Source organism: Aotus nancymaae, unplaced genomic scaffold, assembly GCF_030222135.1.
Source record: "Aotus nancymaae isolate 86718 unplaced genomic scaffold, 86718_ANA_hifiasm-v0.15.2.pri h1tg000040l, whole genome shotgun sequence".
Lineage (NCBI taxonomy): Eukaryota > Metazoa > Chordata > Mammalia > Primates > Aotidae > Aotus > Aotus nancymaae.
In genome coordinates, this window is record NW_026988454.1 from 90,431,678 (window position 1) to 90,454,609 (window position 22,932).

At 39.8% G+C, this 22,932-nt stretch overlaps 1 protein-coding gene across 2 annotated transcripts in view; it reads left to right on the plus strand.

Annotated features, from left to right (window-relative positions):
• The window catches only part of IMPG1 (interphotoreceptor matrix proteoglycan 1), a 155,040-nt gene that overhangs the window by 113,264 nt on the left and 18,844 nt on the right, over positions 1 to 22,932 (plus strand). For both annotated transcript variants that reach the window (XM_064360910.1, XM_064360911.1), the window contains 2 exons: positions 10,784 to 11,316; positions 14,667 to 14,886. In XM_064360910.1, the coding sequence (XP_064216980.1) occupies positions 10,784 to 11,316; positions 14,667 to 14,886 (753 nt within the window). The remainder of the gene's footprint in view (positions 1 to 10,783; positions 11,317 to 14,666; positions 14,887 to 22,932) is intronic.

Consider the following 22,932-nt stretch of genomic DNA (forward strand, 5'->3'; position numbering starts at 1 on the left):
ATCTATTGTGTGCCCAGCTGTTATTCATTGGCTCACACTGTAGCAATTAGTGCATTTGCCTGGGTGTTTTTGACAAACTCTCCCCAGGTAACCATTTTAGCATCAGGAGACTTCCTAGTTAGGAAAGATAAAGGCAAGCCTTTTGAGTTCCTATTGCAGGGAATCGGGTTGAAACAAATAATTAAAACTCCTAGTCAATGAGGTCTATTCTGCTCCGTGGCGTATTGGTACTGGAAATGAGGGCTGTTATTTTCAAGGCTACCACTGAGCTGGGGAGTGGGGGCTAAGAACAGGGTAAGTTAAAAATGCCACAAAGTTCACTGTTCTTACTGAGATTCAGCTGTTGTTCTTAATTAAGCATTCCCTTGTTTGCTGCAAGCTTTTGGTTAGTTTCCAGAGTTCTGAAAAAGTCAATTCTGACACTTTTCACCAGCTTTTTGTTGAAAGGACAGACTTTTGGAGCTTCTAACTCTTCAATTTTCATGGATGTCACTCCTTGTATTATTTCTTATAACTGCATTTGAATCTACAGTTATCTCAAAATAAAAAGTTTAAGTTTTTAGAGTCAAATCATATTAAAGTGTTCTGACAAATACAGCATTGTACTATCTCACACCTCTTTACTGCGCAGTCACACTCACCAAAAACAGTCCCTTTTAACTCAGCTGTTTTGTCTGGCATTTACTTTTCCCCACATTTTTTAATATGCATTTTTACATCATCATTTCATATATCATTTATTGACTTTCTGTTATTGTAGGTAAAGATTTAAGTTTCTTACAGTACCATCCCCTCTCTCCCTTCAACCTTCTTAATATGGTGATATTATATTATTAAATTAGTACTTAGTATTTATAGTAAATATTTACAGCTGATCTATCTGCTGTGTTTCCTTTCTATTTTCCTGGAGTTAATGTTTTTTGTTTGTTTGTTTTGAGACAGAGTCTTGCTCTGTCACCCAGGCTGGAGTGCAGTAGGGTCATCTTGGCTCACTGCAGACTCCACCTCCCAGGTTCAAGTGATTCTCCTGCTTCAGCCTCTCAAGTAGCAGGGACATGCACCACCACACCCAGCTAATTTTTGTATGTTTAAGTACAGACGGAGTTTCACCATGTTGACTAGGCTGGTCTCAAACTCCTAACCTCAAATGATTCACCTGCCTCAGCCTCCCAAAGTGTTGGGATTACAGGCGTGAGCCACCACACCAGGCCAATTTTTTTTTAAAGCTACTTAGTTTTCTTTGTACTTATTACTAATTCTTCTCAGACTTTCCATTGCACTTCTTTCTCTCTGGACTGCTGCTCTCTAGGCCTTTTGGATGCTGTCATCTGGGTCTTCCCTTTGCTATCATTCTTGGATTTTTCCTTGGCCTTTCTCCCAGTTTGGATTCCTTGATCCCTTCTCCCTCTGGGTTTACTCACTTGTTCTGTGGAGCATTTCCTCCAGTAGTTTTGTCAGGTTAAAAAATTTGGTACACACCTTTTATTTGTCAATTATGCCTTAATAAACCTGGAAAATAAATTGTTGCTGGGCATGATGGTTGATGCCTCCCAACACTTTGGGAGGCTGAGGCAGGAGGATCACTTGAGCCCAGGAGTTTGAGACCAGCCTGGGTAACATTGGGAGACCCCCATCTCTACAAAAAGAAAAAAAAAAGTAACCAGGTGTGGTGACGCATGCACACTTGGTCCCAGGTACTCAGGAAGATGAGGTGGAAGGATTGCTTGCACCAGGGAGTTTGGGGCTTCAGTGAGCCATGATCATGCCACTGCACTCTAGCCTGGGTGACAGAGTGAGAACCTATGTCAAAAAAAAAAAAAAAGGCAAAGAAACATTTTTAAAATGGGTCGAGTTGCAGAGGGCTTGGTGAAAGACACATTCAATGTACCTGTCTCTTGAGATGAATCCAGTTTTAACTGGTTGCCTTTTACGCATGGGTAACTGTGTATTTGAAAGGCCCCCTTTACAATCTTTCTGGAGATTTTGTTTTCCCTGAACTTTTCAGTATCCTGTTTCTTTCTCTTTCTTAGTTTACTACATCATTTTAGGTAAACACACTCTGAGAAAAGGTGCCTGGGAGAAATTTTTAAGACTATGTGTTTGAAAATGCCTTTAGCCACCCTGACACTTGATTGATAGTATAGAATTCCATTGTGGCCATGCCGTTCTCCCAGCTACCTGCTCCCTGAGCATGACAGGTACCCTGCTTCTTTTGGCACTCTCATTTGCATTTGCTGCATGGCTAACCCATCTCCTTCCTGTCTATTCTCAAATATTATATTCTCAATTCAACTCTACATAAAATTGGAAACCATGTACTTTCATCCCCTTTTCTGCTTTGTTTTATTTCCAAAGCACTTCTCACCACCCGGAGTTCTATGTAGTTTTCTTTGTTTTTTGCTTTATTTTGTTTTGTTTTTTATTTTTTGTCTTCCTCCACTAGACAGTAAGCTCTTTGGGGCCAGAAATTTTATCTTTTCTCACTTATATATTTTAGCACCTGGAATAATGCCTGGCACATACTAGGCTATCAAAGTCTATCTGTTGAATGAATGGATAATTAACATTTTCTATCTCTACAATGTTCCAAAAGAAAGATAATAACTTTCTTGTTATTATAAATAAGAATGAATTTGTTTGATATAAAATTAAGAAATTGCTGAAGATATAAAGGAGTTGATGGAATCTCTTCTTTTGAGAGTTTTTGACATGAATAAGCAACCTCTTAATGCTTGATGATGTTCAGCATATATATTTGACCCTTTCTATCGGCATGTTACATAGCCTTTCATATGTACTTGCTCCTCACACACTGTTCATCTTCTGCTTTGTCTTCTCCTAGCTACTGATGGGGCTTCTGGCATCTCCCACTCACTTACTTCACTTTGGACCTGAGTTCATCTACTTTGGGGTGGACCATATCATTTGTGGCCTTGCTTTTGGACAGATCTCCTACCTAGAAAGTGACCACGATAGCTACTTACTCTACATGTGGCAGCTGGACTTAGAAATATTGCTCCTGCCATGTACACATAGACACAAACACACTCCCTAACTTCATAGACGCACATACACACTCTAGCATAACAGTTATTTTGAATCTTTTCATTTTGCATAGTTCAGAGTGAGATGAATGGCCTTGGCTTTTAGTGTTTGACTTTCCTATTGTAGGGCAAAAATCAAATGTTAGAGTGGTCTGTGTCACTACTCTAATTTTTTCATATGAATTAGATGAAAACATGATTATTTAAAATACACTTATTAATAGTAATAAGGTTTGGATAATATTTTTTCAAAAGGAATTGACTATAGCCTAAGTAGCTTCAATCTCAAAAAGAGTAGGAGTCTTTTAAAAGCATGTTAAAAAGAGTAGAAGTCTTTTAAATCATGGTCTTAGCAAAGAAAAATACAAGATGTCCAACTAAATTTGAATTTCAGATAAAAAATAATTTTTTTTAGTAAAAGTATGTTCCAATGAGCATCCTGTATTTTATCAAGAACCCTATATTTAAGTAACAAACTGTTCCATAATGAAATAACTTGGTTAGGTTTATTGTAAATGTGAGGGATTAATATTAAGTTGTCACAAAAAACATCTTTTTTTATTGGCTGGCACGATGGCCGAATAGGAACAGTTCCCAACAAGATCGACACAGAAGGCTGGTGATTTCTGCATTACTAACTGAGGTAGCCAGCTCATCTCATTGGGACTGGTTAGACAGTGGGTGCAGCTCATGGAGGGCCAGCCAAAGCAGGGTGAGTTTGTTGAACATAAATGACCTGATGGAGCTGAAAAACACAGCACAAGAACTTCGTGAATTATACACAAGTTTTAATAGCCGAATCTAGCAAGCAGAAGAAAGGATATCAGAGACTGAAGATCAACTTGATGAAATAAAGCATGAAGACAAGATTAGAGAAAAAAGAATGAAAAGGAATGAACAAAACCTCCAAGAAATATGGAAATATGTGAAAAGTCCAAACCTATATTTGATTGGTATACCTGAAAGTGACAGGGAGAATGGAACCAAGTTGGAAAATACTCTTGAGGATATTATCCAAAAGAACTTCCCCAGCCTGGCAAGACAGGTCAACGTTCAAATTCAGAAAATACAGAGAACATCACAAAGATACTCCTTGAGAAGAGCAACTCCAAGACACATAATCATCAGATTCACCAAGGTTGAAATGAAGAAAAAAATGTTAAGGCAGCCAGAGAGAAAGGTTGGGATACCCACAAAGGGAAGGCCATCAGAATTAACAGTGGATCTCTCTGCAGAAACCCTACAAGCCAGAAGAGAGTGGGACCAAATTCAACATTCTTAAGGAAAAGAATTTTCAACCCAGAATTTCATATACAGCCAAACTAAGCTTCATAAGTGAATGAGAAATAAAATCCTTTACAGACAAGCAAATGCTGAGAGATTTTATCACCAACAGGCCTGCCTTACCAGAGCTCCTGAAGGAAACACTAAATATGGAAGGGAAAAACTGCACCAGCCACTGCAAAAACATAACAAATTGTAAAGACCATCAACACTATGAAGAAACTGCATCAACTAATGGGAAAATAACCAGCTATCATCATAATGACAGGATCAAATTCACACATAACAATGTCAACCTCAAATGTAAATGGGCTATGTACCCCAATTAAAAGACACAGACTGGCAAATTGGATAAAGAGTCAAAACCCATTGGTGTGCTGTATTCAGGAGATCCATCTCACGTGCAAAGACACACATAGGCTCAAAATTAAAGGAATATTTACCAAGCAACAGAAAGCAAAAAAAAAAAAAACCAGGGGTTGCAATCCTAGTCTCTGATAAAACACACTTTAAACCAACCAAGATCCAAAAGACAAAGAAAGGCATTACATAGTGGTAAAGGGATCATGGCAACGAGAAGAGCTAATTATTCTAAATACATATGCACCCAATACAGGAGCATCCTGATTCATACAGCAAGTTCTTAGGGACCTACAAAGAGACATAGACTCCCAATAATAGTGAGAGACTTTAACACTCCACTGTCAATATTAGACAGATCAATGAGACAGAAAATTAACAAGGATATCCAGACTTGAACTCGGCTTTGGACCAAGCAGACCTAATAGACATCTACAGAACTCTCCACCCAAAATCAACAGAATACACATTCTTCTCAGCACCACATCACATTTGTTCTAAAATTGACCACATAATTGGAAGTAAAACACTGCTCAGCAAACACAAAAGAATGGAAATCATAACAAACAGTATCTCAGACCACAGTGCAATCAAATTAGAACTCAAGATTAAGAAACTCACTAAAAACCACACAACTACATGGAAACAGAACAACTTGCTCCTGATTGACTACAGGGTAAATAGTGAAATTAAGACAGACATCAACAAGTTATTTGAAACCAATGAGAACAAAGACACAACATACCAGAATTTCTGGGACACAGCTAAAGCAGTGTTTAGAGGGAAATGCATAGCATTAAATGCCCATAGGAAAAAGTGGGAATTATCTAAAATCAACACCATAACATCGCAATTAAAAGAACTAGAGAAGCAAAAGCACACAAATTCAAAAGCTAGCAGAAGACAAGAAATAACTAAGATCAGAGCAGAACTGAAGGAGATAGAGACACAAAAGACCCTTCAAAAAATCAGTGAATCCAGGAGCTGGTTTTTTTTTTTAAGATTAACAAAATAGATAGACCACTAGCCAGACAAATAAAGAAGAAAAGAGAGAAGAATCAAATAGACACAATAAAAAATTATAAAGGGGATATCACCACTGATCCCACAGAAATACAAACTACCATCAGAGAATACCATAAACAACTATGCAAATGAACTAGAAAATCCAGAAGAAATGGATAAATTCCTGAACACTTACACCCTCTTAAGACTAAACCAGGAAGAAGTCGAATCCCTGAATACACCAATAACAAGTTCTGAAACTGAAGCAGTAATTAATAGTCTACAAATCAAAAAAAAAGTTGAGGATCAGACAGATTCACAGCTGAATTCTACCAGATGTACAATGAGGAGATGGTACCATTCCTTCTGAAACGATTCCAAACAATAGATAAAGAGAGACTCCTCCCTTACTCATTTTATGAGGTCAGCGTCATCCTGATACCAAAATCTGGCAGAGACGCAACAAAAAAACAAAATTTCAGGCCAATATCCATGATGAAAATAGATGCAAAACTCCTGAATAAAATACTGGCAAATGAAATCTAGCAGCACATCAAAAAGTTTATCCACCACCAAGTCAGCTTCATCACTAGGATGCAAGTCTGGTTCAACATATGCAAATCAATAAACATAATCCATCACATAAACAGAACCAATGACAAACACCATGATTATCTCAAAAGATGCAAAAAAAAAAAGGCCTTTGATAAAATTCAACACCCTTCATGCTAAAAACTCTCAATAACCTAAGGGTATTGATGGAACGTATCTCCAAATAATAAGAGCTATTTATGACAAATCCACAGCCAGTATCATATTGAATAGGCAAAAGTTGGAAGCATTCCCTCTGAAAACCAGCTCAAGACAAGGACTCCCTCTCTCACCACTCCCGTTCAACATAATATTGGAAGTTCTAGCCAGAGCAATCAGGCAAGAGAAAGAAATAAAGGGTATTCAAATAGGAAGAGAGTAAGTCAAATTGTCTCTGTTTGCAGATGACATGATTATATAATTAGAAAACCCTATCATCTCAGCCCAAAATCTCTTTAAGCTGATAAGCAACTTCAGCAAAACTCAGGATACAAAATCAATGTGGAAAAATCACAAGCATTCCTATACACCTATAATAGACAAACGGAGAGCCAAATCATGAGTGAACTCCCATTCACAAATGCTACAAAGAGAATAAAATACCTAGGAATACAACGGACCAGGGATGTCAAGGACATCTTCAAGGAGAACTACAAATCACTGCTCAAGGAAATAAGAGAGGATACAAACAAATGGAAAAACATTCCACGCTCACAGTTAAGAAGAATCAATATCATGAAAATGGCTGTTCTGCCCAAAGTAACTTACAGATTCATTCCTATCCCCATCAAGCTACCATTGACTTTCTTCACAGGTTTAGAAAAAACTTTTCTAAATTTTATATGGAACCAAAAAAGAGCTTGTATAACAAAGACAATCCTAATCAAAAAAAAAAAAGCTGGAGGCATCATCCTACCTGACTTCAAACTATACTACTACAAGGCTACAGTAACCAAAGCAGCATGGTACTGGTACCAAAACAGATATATAGACCAATGGAACAGAACAGAGGCCTCAGAAATAACACCACACATCTACAACCACCTGATCTTTGACAAACCTGACCAAAAAAAAGCAATGGGGGAATGATTCTCTTTTCAATAAGTGGTGTTGGGAAAGTGGCTAGCCATATGTAGAAAACTGAAACTTGACCGCTTCCTTACACATTAAACAAAAATTAACTCAAGATGGATTAAAAACTTAAATGTAAGACCTAAAGCCCATAAAAACTGTAGAAGAAAACCTAGGCAGGCCATAGGCAGGATGGGCAAAGACTTCTTCACTAAAACACCAAAAGCAATGGCAACAAAAGCCAAAATTGACAAATGGTATCTAATTAAAACAAAGAGCTTCTGTACAGCAAAAGAAACTATAATCAGAGTGAATAGGCAACCTACAGAATGGGAGAAAAATTTGCAATCTATCCATCTGACAAAGGGCTAATATACAGAATCTACAAGGAACTTAAACAAATTTACAAGAAAAAAACAACCCCATCAAAAAATGGGCAAAGGATATGAACAGACACTTCTCAAAAGAAGACATTTATGTGGCCAACAAACATACGAAAAAAAGCTCATCATCACTGGTCATTAGAGAAATGCAAATCAAAACCACATTGAGATAGCATCTCACATCAGTTAGAATGGTGATCATTAAAAAGTGAGGAAAAAACAGATGCTGGAGAGGATGTAGAGAAATAGGAACACTTTTACTCTGTTGGTGGGAGTGTAAATTAGTTCAACCATTGTGGAAGACAGTGTGGCAATTCCTCAAGGATCTAGAATCAGAAATACCATTTGACCCAGCAATCCCATTACTGGGTATATACCCAAAGGATTATAAGTCATTCTACTATAAAGACACATGAACATGTATGTTTATTGCAGCACTATTCACAATAGCAAAGACCTGGAACCAACCCAAATGCCCATCAATGATAGACTGGATAAATAAAAGGTGGCACACATACACCATGGAATACTATGCAGCCATAAAAAAGGATAAGTTCATGTCCTTTGCAAGGACATGGATGAACCTGGAAACCATCATTCTCAGCAAACTAACACAGAAACAGAAAACCAAACACCACATGTTCTCACTCATAAATGGGTATTGAACAATAAGAACACATGGACACATGGAGGTAAACATCACACACCAAGGCCTGTTGTGGGGTTGAGTGGCTAGGGGAGGGATGGCATTAGGAGAAATGCCTAATGTAGATGACTGGTTGATGGGTGCAGCAAATCACCATGGCATGTGTATACCTATGTAACAAACCTGCATGTTCTGCACATGTATCCCAGTACTTAGAGTATTAAAAAAAAAGTTACAAAGGGAAATGGTCAGAATTTTTCTTGACTGATGACACATGCAGCAGCCTATTTTAAGCAGGTTAAAGTCTATGTAGTAAGAAAGGTGTGAATAATAAAATGCTGGCAAAGGAGCAAAGTGAAGCCATCTATCATTGTGCTTCTTGCCAAATCTTATCACCTGCAGGAGCAGAGATCACATCATAGGAACACAGAATTGAATGCATTTCCTATAGCACAAAAAAAGTCAAATCAAATCACGCATAGCACTTGAGGCCTTTCAATTTATCATCCTACATCTGTCTATGGATATCTTAGTCAACTCAGACTGCCATAATGAAATATCATAGACTGGTCGTCTTAAACAACAGAAATTTATTTCTCACAGTTCTCCTGGCCAGGAAATGCAAGATGAAGGTGCTATTACTGACAAGGGCTCGCCTCCTGGTTTGGAGTTTGTTGCCTTCTTGCTATATCCTCCCATGGCAGAAAGAGAGATCATCACTCTTGAGTCCCTTCCTACAAAAACACTAATTTTATTCATGAGGACTCCACCCTCATGACCTAATTACCTCCCAAAGACCCATGTCCAAATATCACATTGGGGATTAGAGCCCAAACATAGGAGTTTTGCATGGACACAAACATTCGACCCACAGCAATGGAGATTTTAATAAAACTTTAAGTGTATCTCCAGAGAGATCTTAGATATTGGGAAATGTTATTCCTCACAACTGAGTGAATTACACGTAGGTACCCTCTTCAGGTGAGAGGAAAAGGGTGCTTCTCTGATACCTGGCATAACTCACCAACAGACAGGTTTTATTTTAAGAAAGTAATAAAACTAATATGATTCCAACTTTCAGAGCTGTTTATCACTTGGAGTTTCAGTTTTGGTAATTTCAGTGTAGCAAATTAGCTGACTGAGAGTCCAGAGATTATATCTGCATCCAGACAGTCCATTCATCATGCTTAGCATTTGTATTTCAACAGAGCTTTCCCGCATATTCACCAAAGGCCACTGAAAAAATCACAAAAAGCTTCCTGTTTTGTTCACTTAATGCCTTAAATATCATCAGTGGCTCTGGATTTAGGTTTATTGGAATGTTTTAATAATTCACCAATCTGTTTATCTGAAAGTTGCCACCACTTTCTTAGTTTAGAAATACTTAATGATTTTAATTTTGTACCAAAAAGGGGTAGACTTTAGTAGTTCAATGTGTATTTACCCAAGATAGCAATGCAAAGTGGTAGGAGAAATTGTCAGAGTATAATAATGTAACCGTGGCAAAGGTTTTTTTATTAGTATTAGTATTACTATTAGTATTATTGTTTAGAGAAAGAGTCTTGCTCTGTTGCCCAGGCTGGAATGCAGTGGAATGATCTTGGCTCACTGCAACCTCTGCCTCCCAAGTTCTCGGGCCTCAGCCACCTGAGTAGCTAAAATTACAGATGTCTACTACCACACCCACCTAATTGAAAGGTTTTATAAATATTAATAAATATTTAGCAAGTTGTCTGATCAACATAACATTCAAATTATATATGTTCACCCATACCTTTATATTCCTACTACCATTTTGCAAATTGACAAGCAAGTCAATTAGATTACCCAATTTTGGAAAAGCATAATCTAAATTTTAAGTGGTAAAAGTACCAAAACATCATTATTATAACCAAAAAAGAATCCAATTGCATAAAATGCAGACTTGCATTACTGGAAAGTGAATAAAATTTGTGGGCCAAAACTGCACACCTAGTTGTCTCGGAGTTCCATATGGGGATGAGGGATATAAATCTGTACCAATGCCAGCTGCAGTTTGGTGACTTAGTGTGTACTCTTCGGTTCCCAGGTGTATTGTGTATCTGGCTAGGCAGTAATTCCAGAAATTCTAGGTAACTGGTGCTCTTTTAGTCTCATATATCAAGAACTATTGGGCCTGAATAAAATGGGTACAAGGATCCATTCTTTGTCTCCCTAGGTTGGGACATAGGGTTGCCAGCCTTTCTGTTCTAGTTTCTCTTCCTTAAAAAAAAAAAAAAGTGACTATTGAAATGATTTATGCAAATGCTATGTATTTTCTTAAGCTTAACTTTGGATTTTCTTTTTTCATTTTTATTCTTTGGGGAATACTTGGACATGATGAAATTGATCTCAATAATGAAATTGTACTTCCTGCACAGATACTTCTTGGTCTCCACCTGCTATGGCATCTGCCTCCCTATCAGAAACTCCACCTCTCTTTACGGCATCAGGCATCTTCTCTCTGACTGATCAAGGCACCACAGATATAATGGCCATTGACCAGACAGTGCTAGTACCAGGGCTCACCATCCCCACCAGTGATTATTCTCCAATCAGCCACCTGGCTCTGGGAATTTCACATCCACCTGCATCTCCAGATGACAGCAGGTCAAGTACAGGTGGTGAAGATATGGTTAGAGACCTAGATGAAATGGATTTGTCTGACACTCCTGCCCCATCTGAGGTACCAGAACTCAGCGAATATGTTTCTACCTCCGATCATTTCTTGGAGGATACCACTCCTGTCTCAGCTTTACAGTATATCACCACTAGTTCTATGACCATTGCCCCCAAGGGCCGAGAGCTGGTAGTGTTCTTCAGTCTGCGTGTTGCTAACATGGCCTTCTCCAACGACCTGTTCAACAAGAGCTCTCTGGAGTACCAAGCTCTGGAGCAACAATTCACACAGCTGGTGAGTGAGCATTGCTTACAATTCTCAATTCTTTGTCTCTTCTTTGTTGTTGTTATTTTGTAATATAGTCATTGGCTGTCTTGAGCAATGAGGATTAGTAGAAACAAACCGCTGAGACAACTGTTGCTGAAGACATTTAACTAGAATTTTGAGATGGATTCAGATCCAATCGGAGAAGTGAATTCGGTGGTGAACAAAAGGGAAAACACTGCCACCCAACCTGGTGGGAACAAATTTATTCTTAAACTCTTTTCCTTATAATTCTTCTTAACTTAGTTGATCCAGGAATAATACAAAACACTCAAGCACTGGACATGGAATCTAAAAGTAGCAAGAGTGAACACTTCCTAAATTGTATCAATCTCACGAAAGGGACAAAGCTAGAATGGTCCAGCACAGATGAGGCTGAGAGTTCAGGAGTAAGGGTTCCTTTCTTAGTTCCCCTTAAGTTCTTGTAAACCTAAAAAATGACTAAATGGCTTATCATTCCTGATCCCTAACAAAGAAAGTGAAAAGACAATTATTATGATGTATATCTTTGATAATAAAATGCCCCCAAACTCACATGTTTATTTTGTTTCTACATGTACAATAAGAAATGCTGAACTGTGTAATACCACTCACTACATATTCAAGGCTAATTAAAATCAATTGTACAATGCATATCACAGATTACAGAATGTCTGACAATAATAAAAAAAATTGTATGCTTCATATAAGTTAAATCATTATACAAATTAAAATCCACATGAAACCCAATTTCTCAAGTGAACATTTGCTTTAATGTACGACTTTATCTGTGCCATCTCCCCATGCACACCATTTATAATGAGGTGAGAAGATACTGGGAGAGTCTCAGGGAATAGAGTCCCAGAGAACCTGTTACGGAAAAGGGATCCTGATCCAGACCCCAAGAGAATGTTCTTGGATCTCATGCAAGAAATAATTCAGGGCAAGTCCACAGTGCAAAGTGAAAGCAAGTTTATTATGAAAGCAAAGGAATAAAAGAATGGCTACTCCATAGACAGAGCAGCCCCCGAGGGCTGCTGGTTGCCTATTTCTATGGTTATTTCTTGATGATATGCTAAATAAACTGTAGATTATTCATGCCTCTCTTTTTTAGATCATATAGGGTAACTTCCTGATGTTGCCATGGCATTTGTAAACTGTCATGGCACTGATGGGAGTGTAGTAGTGAGGACAACCAGAGGTCACTCTCATGGCCATCTTGGTTTTGGTAGGATTTAGCCGATTTCTTTACTGCAACCTGGTTTATCAGCAAGGTCTTTATGACCTGTATTTTGTGCTGACCTCCTGTCTCATCCTATGACTTAGAATGCCTTAGCTGCCTGGGAATGCAGCCCAGTAGGTTTCAGCCTTATTTTACTCAGCTCCTATTCAAGGTGGAGTTGCTCTGGTTCACACACCTCTGACAAACTAACCATGGTATATTAATTAGGGCTCTTGCTAAGCTGACATAATGAAGATATAAGAATATAGTGACTTTCATTCAATACAAGTTTATTTCTCTTTCACTTGATGGGTGGGAGAGCTGTGCTCTACGATGTCATTCAGGGACCCACACTTCTTCCATCTTATAGCTCTGCCAACCCCATGGGTGTTTCCTCATTCACATGGTCAAAGCTGGGTCATTGGTGCATCCCTGTTTCCACTTGTGAGAAGCAGAGAGGAAGCTGAGGGAAAGCAATTTCCTCTTAAGCAGAAGACACCAAAGTTGTCCACATCCTATTAGTGGGAACTAGTCACAGGCCCATCCTTGCCACAAGGGAGGCTGGAAAATGTGCTGCCTAGATCGGCAGCTTCTTTCCTATGAAAAAGAGGAGAATGGACTTGGGAGAAGAGCCCCCAGCTATCTGCACACTAGGTGAAGACAGGAAACCTCTACCCCAGGTCAAAGCAATGCTAAGACACCAAGAATGAGGCTACTCAAAGTAAGTAGGAGAAATCAGGGGACAGTAGCTTGAAAAGGGAAGTTCTATGCTTTGTATAAAATTTCATTTTACTCTCACAATAACCTGTGAGGGAAGTACCAGAATGTGGGGCTGGGTCAGAGTCAAAATTGTGGTGGGGTGGAGATAAGGGCAAATAAAAAGCAGGTCTGGGTCATGCCCAGGGGATTGGCACTTTCATCTCTGTGCTTTCTGGGTTCATAGAAGTACAACTGATGAATGAGGAGGCTCACTTTCAGGGCCAAGGACAAGGCAGACATCACTGAGTTTCAAACATTTCTGAAAAATTATCTCTAGGATGACTGTGGCTCACAGGAGGAAGACGTGGGAACCTGAAACACAATGTCATGGGGCATACTTTTGAGATTTTGTTTTGTTTTGTTGTTTTCATGTTTTTTGCTTCAAGACATCTTGCTCTGTCACCCAGGCTGGAGTGCAGTGGCGCGATCTCAGCTCACTGCAACCTTGACTTCCCAAGTTCAAGCGATTCTCCTGCCTCAGCCTCCTGAGTAGCTGGGATTACAAGCACACGCCACCATGCCCAGCTAATTTTTATATTTTTAGTAGAGACGGGGGGTTCATCATGTTTGTCAGGCTGGTCTCGAATTCCTGCCTCTCTCAGCCTCCCAAAGTGCTGGGATCACAGGTGTGAGCCACTGCACCTGGCCCTTTTGAGATGATTATAATTTGGAAAGGGCTCCCTAGGGAACCACTTTTTGTTCTTCCTCACAATTCAGATAAGGGCACTGAGGTGCAGCACGTGGTTACAGGACTTGATGAAGGTCACACAGCTGGTTAGGAACAGTCCTAGGATTGGCACCCAAGTCACCTGCCTGCCAGTTTTCTGCTGTTTCCACTGCACCACACTTGTGTTGACCGGGAAACATTTACTGCATAGAGAGACATGCTGATGTGTAAGCTGTTGTTTATTTTAATAGGTCATTTCAAATTGGATGCATCCACATAGATGTCCCATTTACATAGACACAGGTCAGTCCACTCCAGAGCTCAGTTTGGAACACGTTTTTATTTACTTGGACTTTTTTAAATAACTGAACTTGGCATTCCTGCTTTGCCAATAGCATTGGCTCAGGTTTTTAAAAATCATCTGTTCTCACAATTCACCATGGAAAATAAAAAAATCATAGCCCATCCATCTCAATACACAGATAGAAAGGTGGAAATATGGAACATAATCACTGCAAATCAACCAGTAAGTAGTGGTGTTCTGGTCTCACATTAAATCCAAAAACAAAAATCAAAACAATAAAAAAGGAACTAAAATATATGCCACAGTTAATGAAAAGTGCGTATAAGCGGAATTAGCACCAGCTGAGCACTTAGAACGCCGTTAAGAGTAAACCATCTTGTATTTTGCAGCTGGTTCCATATCTACGATCCAATCTTACAGGATTTAAGCAACTTGAAATACTTAACTTCAGAAATGGGAGTGTGATTGTGAATAGCAAAATGAAGTTTGCTAAGTCGGTGCCGTATAACCTCACCAAGGCCGTGCATGGGGTCTTAGAGGATTTTCGTTCTGCTGCCGCCCAACAGCTCGATCTGGAAATAGACAGCTACTCTCTCAACATTGAACCAGGTAAAAGAATCCAACCCAGAAAGTGACGGGGATGTTTCATTCATTTTGTTTTATTTTGTTCTGTTTTTAAGCACACATTTCAACCTTCGGGCCACAAAATCAAACTGAAATGACACTACATAAAAAAAAGCTTTTGGAAGCTATGGAGCACATCATTAGAAGGGTAGAGTCCAAAGACATGCGAGTTCACATTTTCCTGTATCAAAAAGCAGTGAACAAGCACATCTCTTGTTGCACAATCCGAGAGCTCTAATTTCCCCTCAGACCAAAACTTTTTCTGTGTTTAAGAGATTTTTTTAATGTAGCCCTCAGCCAAGCTAATTTCCATTGTGCTAGGAGTCAAACGCACTTTCTCAGTGCTCTGCAACAACGGGGGCTTCCTACCTAAGCAAACTTTCAGTCACAATTCACTATCAGAATAGCTTCTTCATCACGTAATTCAGGGTGAAGCAGAGATGGCACTTTAAGGAAAGAAAAATAATAATCGGATAGAAATTCAAACTTGGAGAAAGTCACTTTGCCATCACCAAAAAAAAGAAGAAGAAGAAAATTAACTTGCTTTTTGGTTGTATACCCCAGATCAGCTTCCATGTGAAGATTAAAGCAAAGAGTTAGACATGGAGAAAACTTTTAAAGACATGAGAGCTTAGCCCAAAGCCACATGAGAAAAAGCAAACATTTGCTCTGATAATAAAGCAAAGTCTGTGCACCACTGTAAACAGCTGTGACCAAATTGGGAACTGTTTTTACCATTAGTTTCAAAATTCTGTTTTCTAACCAATTGAAAGAAGTCTTTTATTCCCTGGAGTGCAAGGCAGGGAGGGCTCCCGATTTCTGCCAAAGCTACCTCCCAGTCAAATTGAAAACAAAGCTTCCTAATTGGCTATGAATTAATGGAGTGAATCTTCAACACCCTCTCTGGCTCTCTGTGGACTAACAATGAAAGCAGAGGAAAGAGGCCTTGGGCAAAATGCAAACCAAAAAGGCTCAGTAGGAGACGTTTATATTTGATAGAGCAGGGCTTTGAGCAACTTTAAGTAAATTGCCTCAGTACCTTGGTAAACAGGATCCTTAAAAAGACAGACTGCCTGTAGGCACTGAGCCTGGGAGCACTTATTTCCAAAAAGGAGCAGCTAAAAAAGCCCTGTGGATCCCCTAAGAAATCAAACATCTACTAAATGCCAGCAAGACACTGCCTCTTCCCCTGAAAACTACTTCAGAACTAAGAGGGAACCAGGGGTCTTTGCCAGTTAGGATCAGAAGACTAATTTCTTCAGCCAATTGATTAAGCTAACAGGACGTGTATGGGACAACTTGGAAAGCATTGGAGAGGTGATAGAACAATCCCCTCCCCTCCTTCCTCCCTCAGGGAGCTGACAGCTCACTTAGGTACCCATCCACCAGCACAAGAAGGTCAACGTCAGGAGCCAAGTCGAGGCAAGGGAGAACCCAGGTGTGCAGCTGTGGGGACCAGCTTCTCAATGTAGTTGCCACATCAGTAGTGCCTTAGAAAGAGGCGGGAAACTGTTAATGCACTGCCGTGGTTGTATAAGGGAAACTATTGATATTGGAAGCAAGCACAGCACAGTAATGGTCTTGGGGATCCCCAGCCCTAAATGTGAATCTTGTGTGCTAACTGCAGCACTCAATTTCTGCAAATGGAAAAAGGAGAAATTCTGGCTGGGCACAGTGGCTCACGCCCGTAATCCCAATACTTTGGGAGCTGAGGTGGGGGGTGGATCACTTGAGGTCAGGAGTTCAAGACCAGTCTGTCCAAAATGGCGAAACCCTGTCTCTACTAAAAATACAAAAATTAGCCTGGCATGTTGGCAGGCACCTGTAATCCCAGCTACTCGGGAGGTTGATGCAGGAGAATTGCTTGAACCCAGAAGGCAGAGGTTACAGTTAAGCTGAGATTGTCCCACTACACTCCAGCCTGGGCAACAGAGCGAGACTCCTCTCAAAAAAAAAGAAAAAGAAAGAAAGAAAGAAAAGAAAATGGAGATAGTAACATTGTAAGGACTAACTGAAAGAATATTTACAATACTTAGCATAGCATTTGACAAATTGTAGTTACCTAATAAACATTAGTAGTTATTATTGTGACATTATCATAATTAACTTGACTATCAGTTTGTGACCTACATAAGGTACCAGCAAAAACACTAAAAAGTACCATGACAAGGTATTTGTGAAGGGGGTGGAACTGAAATTATTTTCACTAATTTCATGTGAATAGTTCTGCCATGCAGCTTTTCTTCCAAGAACCAAAGGTGGTAAACATGAGATGGTGCTAACATCAGTTTTACTCCCTGCAAAGTCAAATTTATGCTGAGCTACCTAAGAATGCCTCCAGGCCACCCAGTGAACTATGGCATACATGCCCAATTCTTACTTTTCATGGTGGAAAAGTGGGGGAAAGTGCCTGCTGGACAACCTGGGAAATTACTTGCTCACTTTCCAGAGGTAGTTCAACACTGAGCCTGTGCCAATTCAAATAGCTTTGAAGAAATTAGCATGTAAAGCCAGGAGAAGCAGTTAATCTGAATAAAAACTGTTGAATGATTGAATGACCACTCATGGTAACTACAAGGGAGACACTTTGCAGAAGCCACTGAATGTTACACTAAGTACTTTGGTGAACTTCTAATTCATACTCTATTCCTTACCAGATACCTGGAGAGTAACAAAATCTAAATTTTAAATACCTTGAAAACTTAGAAAATAATAAATCAATACAAGAAGTCTGCCAAAAATTAGCTATATTGCACAGTTAGGACATAGTGATGCTTGTCTTAAGTGATGCTTAGAACATCATTAAGCATCAACCAAAGGGTAAAGGTAGAGAGTCAAATATGGATTTTATAAAGTTCAAAATAAACAATGAACTGTATGGATTCATCTGTGTAAATCAAAATGGTTAACTCCAATGTTCAAAATGGCTTCTATACATGCTATGATATGCATGGCCAGAAGCCACTGTGCCAAACTGCCCTCAAAGGTTTTCCTTCCAGTCAACAGTGAGGGGAAGGAAGAAGGTACCAGCAGGCAGGGAGGAGCAGGCAAGGAATAGAGGGGGGCACAGGGAAGAGTCACTGACTCTGTGGGCTCCCTCCTGCACAGCTGGGGATTCTGGCTTAGTTATTTCCCCAAAGGCAAAGGGTGGATTCACCCATGTAATCAGGAAGTGGGCACTAGACTGACAGTCAGGACACTGACCATCTTCTACATGCTTAATCCAAAACTATAAGCATTCATCCACCACCACATGACATGTTAATGCATGAAAATCAGTCCCTGCCCAAAGGAATTTGCACTGTAGTGAAAAAGGGACATCTTAGAACTATGCTGGGATCAAAACTATGTCTTTTTCATTTCAAAAGACGTTTTAAGGACAAGTTTCTTTTGTCCCAGACTTCTGTAAACTCCCGTGGGCTTGGGCATCACTAAGGGATTGTCTCATAATGAAGAGAGCACTGAGTTTTCTGTAAGTCTCATTTCGTTAAGCCTGAACAAAAGAGAGAGTGTAGGAGTAGAAATAAATGTAAAGAACTCCAGTCCCTCCAGAATGGTCAACGAGACAGCCTTCAATGGCTGGGGATAGCAAGGACTAAGCAGCCGGCTGCAGCCACTAACGTCCAGGGCGGGGGAGACAGAATACTAGCTGTCTTCGTCTGTTTGTATTGCTATAAAGGAATACCTGAGGCTGGATAATTTGTAAAGAAAGGCGTTAGCTCATCTTTCCCCAGGTGCCAGCATCTGCTTCTGGTGAGGGCCTGAGGCCATTTCATAGCAAAAGGCAAAGGGGAGCCAGCATGTGCAGAGATTACACGGTAAGAGAGGAGGCAGAGGAGAGGGAGATGCCAGGCTCTTTTTAACAACCAGTGCTGGTGGGAGCTCACAGAGTAAGAACTCCCTCACCTCTCCCTCCCAAGGAGGACATAATCTACTCATGTCATGAGGAATCTGCCCCTATGACCCAAACACCTCCCATTAGGTCCATACTTCCAGCATTGGGGATCAAATTTTAATATGAGATTCAGAGGGCACCACTAGCCATACAGGGCACACAGCAGTACAAGCTACCATCGGAGGGTGAGGCTGCTGAGGAGGAGGAGGTAACTACCCCATAGTGTGTGGTAGTCAGGCACAAACACAGATTCACAAACACAGATTCACAAGCACCACCCTCACTCACGTCTCCTTTTTCCATTCAAAGCCTTGTTCCAGTCTAGAGAGGAGACAGCACTAAAACCCCAAAAAAAATCTCACCACCATTGCTTTTGAATACAATTAATTTACTTCTTAATTCTATGAATCTGAATATCTTATAAAACTTTGCGAACATGAAATTTTAAATATTCTTCTAAAAAAAGCATGTACAGTTACAATAAAGTGTTTCTAGCATCAGTACTCCTGTACAATTTTAGTCTGGGGAAATACATACAAAACTATTAAAAGAGAAATGCATATCCAAATTTTAAAACACATTAAGGGAACATGTGCAGATGATTTTCCATCATTTTCTTCTTTTTTTTAAATCTAGCAATATGACAGCGATTTTGCTCCTAATTTTTCAGTGCGACTAGCTGATCCAGATTTTATCCTTTTGGTGGTATATTTGAGTGTAAGCTATCAGGATGACTGACAGGTGAGCTGATTAAAATGTCCCTAGTACAACCAACCAGTACAACCAGCGGATCATGCTGTCTCTCAGGACCCTGGATCCGGAGTGAAGATAATTACTTCAGATTCCGAGAAAACAAGAACTCAAATTCCAATTTACGCAGCTCTTGGCTCTATTGCTGGCATGGACTTTTCAGGTATGGAAGGCTTGGGCTGATACAACACAGTGCCCATCCTCCACCATGTAGTGAGAGAGGCCCGAGAGACACTGATGCCCAAAATCCCCGACGATAACAGAAGGTCACTTAGACAAACACAGGAATGGCCCTGATTCAGGTTTTGATCTTTCAAGTATTTACCTGAACTCAATGATGACGGTGCAATCTGCTGAGATAATTCTCCTTGAAAGAGAATTAAAAGGGAGAGATCTTTAACAAGAGGGAAAAAAAAGGGCTGCTGCTGGAAATCCTGTATGTCAAGAATAAATACTTAGCTTTGTCTCTAGGAGAGAATCTCGAGAATCTATCCTTGGAAAATAGAGAAGGCATCCTATCATTTCAACGTCTTCCCAGCCAGGATAGTCAAATATAGCAAAGCTGCAATACTGGATTTCTTACCGTTTCGCCCTTCCCTGACCACCTTCATGGCAGACATAGATTACAGCTAGTGGTCCGCAATGCTGAAGGGTAAGAAGGTCCTTCCACCTCACACCCAGTGTCCTCTCAGCCTCCAAAACCACCAGCCCTACCCATCCCTGCCTCCCCTAACCCTTACCAAACAATCGCCCTCAAAATGTAAAAATCATAATTGTCATAAAATAGATACTGAGCATATGTCAAAGTCCTATTTAATTTTGAAATAAGGGAATTAGTACGATGACAAAGCTGGTTTAAAGAGAATATGGAAATGGGAATTTTAGATAGCCAAGGGACAAACGATGAAATAAGGTTGGTAAATATAAAACAGAAACTACAATCATCATCAATTTTCTCTACGCTAATTTCTAATTTCATAGAGTTGTAAAATGTCTGGACCATAATCAGTAGTAAATAGTGAGTCAAACAAAGTTACTGCTTTCCATGCATCAGCAAACTGTTTCTTAAAAAGCCAAACAGTAAATATTTTAGGCATTGAAATCCAAAAGGCAAAAATTATGTAGGTACTTATATAACTAATTAAAAGTTAACCATTTAAAAATTTAAAAACCATTCTTAGCTTGCATGTTGTACAAAAGCAGGCAGCTGGTCGGATTGACCTACAGGTGGTCTCTGCTTACTGGGTGGGATTGTTATATTCTAACATTGAAGGTCATACAGTCAACTCTTCTCCTTATTTTCAAATATTGGATCATTTTTCTTAAACCATCACAATTACTCAAGCCTATTCCTCTCTCTGGCCTTTTTCTTTGCTGTTACAGAAAAGTTAGACAAGTAAATGACAATGTAATCATGATTTGGGTGCCTGTTCACTCATACATGCGGTAAACATTTATGGATTATCTGCCATGAGTCAGACACTGTGATATCCATGAGGACCAAAAGACGAATCGACCCCATCTCTGCCCCCAAGAAGTAAAAAACTAGTGAGAAAAATGGAAGCATATGCAAAAAGTTATAATAGATTCTGTAAAATACTGGAATCAGGTTGTGAGCAGAAGTCTTATGAAGTAAAGAGAAGAGAGCAATTAATTCTACAAAGGTGAAGGGGTATCGTGGCAGCCTCCATATACATTGAGCTGAGTCTTGGTGTATGTTGGTGGTGGGCCCAGGAAGAGAAAGGGGGTGAGGTATTATTCCAGAAGATGCAGGAGGAAGATGCAGACATTTCTGGGAGTAGCAGAGTTCTTCAGTTACTCCACGGTGACGACAGCTTTTTTACAGAGTTAGGGGGTGAAGGAAGAGAAGGGAGCTCATTTTGGAAGGAAGGGAAAGCCAGGCTGAGCCAGTTCACTTAAAGCCAGGCTGTCTAAAAACGCCTGTCAAATCTGTTTGCTTCCACTTTGGTGTCCTATTTTTTTCTTCTGTTTCCTATGACTTGTCTTGGTCTTTTAAAATTAAACTTTAATAAAATTTTGGAAAGCTTAAAAAGTCTTCCAAGGAAGTGCTAGACAGTCCTTAAAGTGTTCGAAAGTAAAAATAAAAACAGTTTATAGGTCATAGAATACTGTGGAAAAACTTAGGAAAGTTTTGGAAAAACTTAGGAAAATATAAAAGAGGTGCAAAGGGTGGTGCATGTATTAATTTGTTTTCTTAATTTTAAATGCAATAAATAAGGCAACAATTAATAAGATCCTTTAAATATTTTTAAAGACTCCAAAAATACTTGAGAGAAAACCGGTTCTAAGGAAATGGACAAAATAGATTGACCTCTAGCCTATAAAGTAGGTGTCTGGAGGTCAAGGGAGAACCAGGGCTGAAAGTACACATTTGGGAAAGCTCAATTGAAGCCAGAGGACAGGTTTTTAAAAATGGCCAGGGGCAATGTGTAGGATGGGAGGAAGAGCTGCAAATGGAACTCTGAGTAACCCCAACATGTAATGGGGAAATAGAAAAATTACAGTAAAGGGAGTCAAGAAATAGCAGTCAGTGAGATGGAAGACGACGTTGCAGAAAGCTGCAAAACAGAGAAGAGCGGAAGAGAGACCCATAATTTTAGCAGCTGTGAGTGAATAGAGTAGAGGGCATATAAGTGGACAGTTCAAAGGTCATCAGAACCCTTTACAAAAGCAAGCTAGTGGAATAGCAAGGGCAGAGAGGCCAGACTTCAGTGAGGCTGGAATGAAATGGAAATTGAGAACGTGGACACAGGTTGTCTACCTCTTGTTTTACAACTTAGAGCAAGGTGCCCTCCAAAGTTAGGCTCCTACCTTTCCACAGAGACCCAGAGACTGTTGCTAACTCCTTGAGGATTATATTTCAAAGGGATGGCCCCCAGGCCCTGGAGCATATCATTTCTGAGTTGTAAATGTGGCAAGAGGCTTTTTAAAAGATTTACATCTCAAAGGAACATAGAATTTGCAATTACAAGTTTTTTTTTAACTAACTGCTCTAAGAAAAAGGAGGTTGAAAGCCTTGTGGAAGAAATTTGTCTAAGTTTAGTGAAGGCTGGGAGTGGTGGCTCATGCCTGTAATCCCAGCACCTTGGGAGGCTGAGGCAGGTGGATTGCTTGAGCCCAGGAGTTCAAGACCAGCCTGGGCAACATGGTGAAACCCCTATCTCTACACACAGACACAAACACAAAAACAAAAATTATCTGGGCGTGGTGGCACATGCCTGTAGTCCCAGCTACTCGTACCACTGCACTCCAGTTTGAGTGACAGGGTGAGACCCTGTCTTGAGGGGAAAAAATGTTTAGTGAAGCTGAGGGGAATGTGAAGACTGTCTTGGTCAGAATAGTATTTGGTTTTCTGTTTGTTTGTT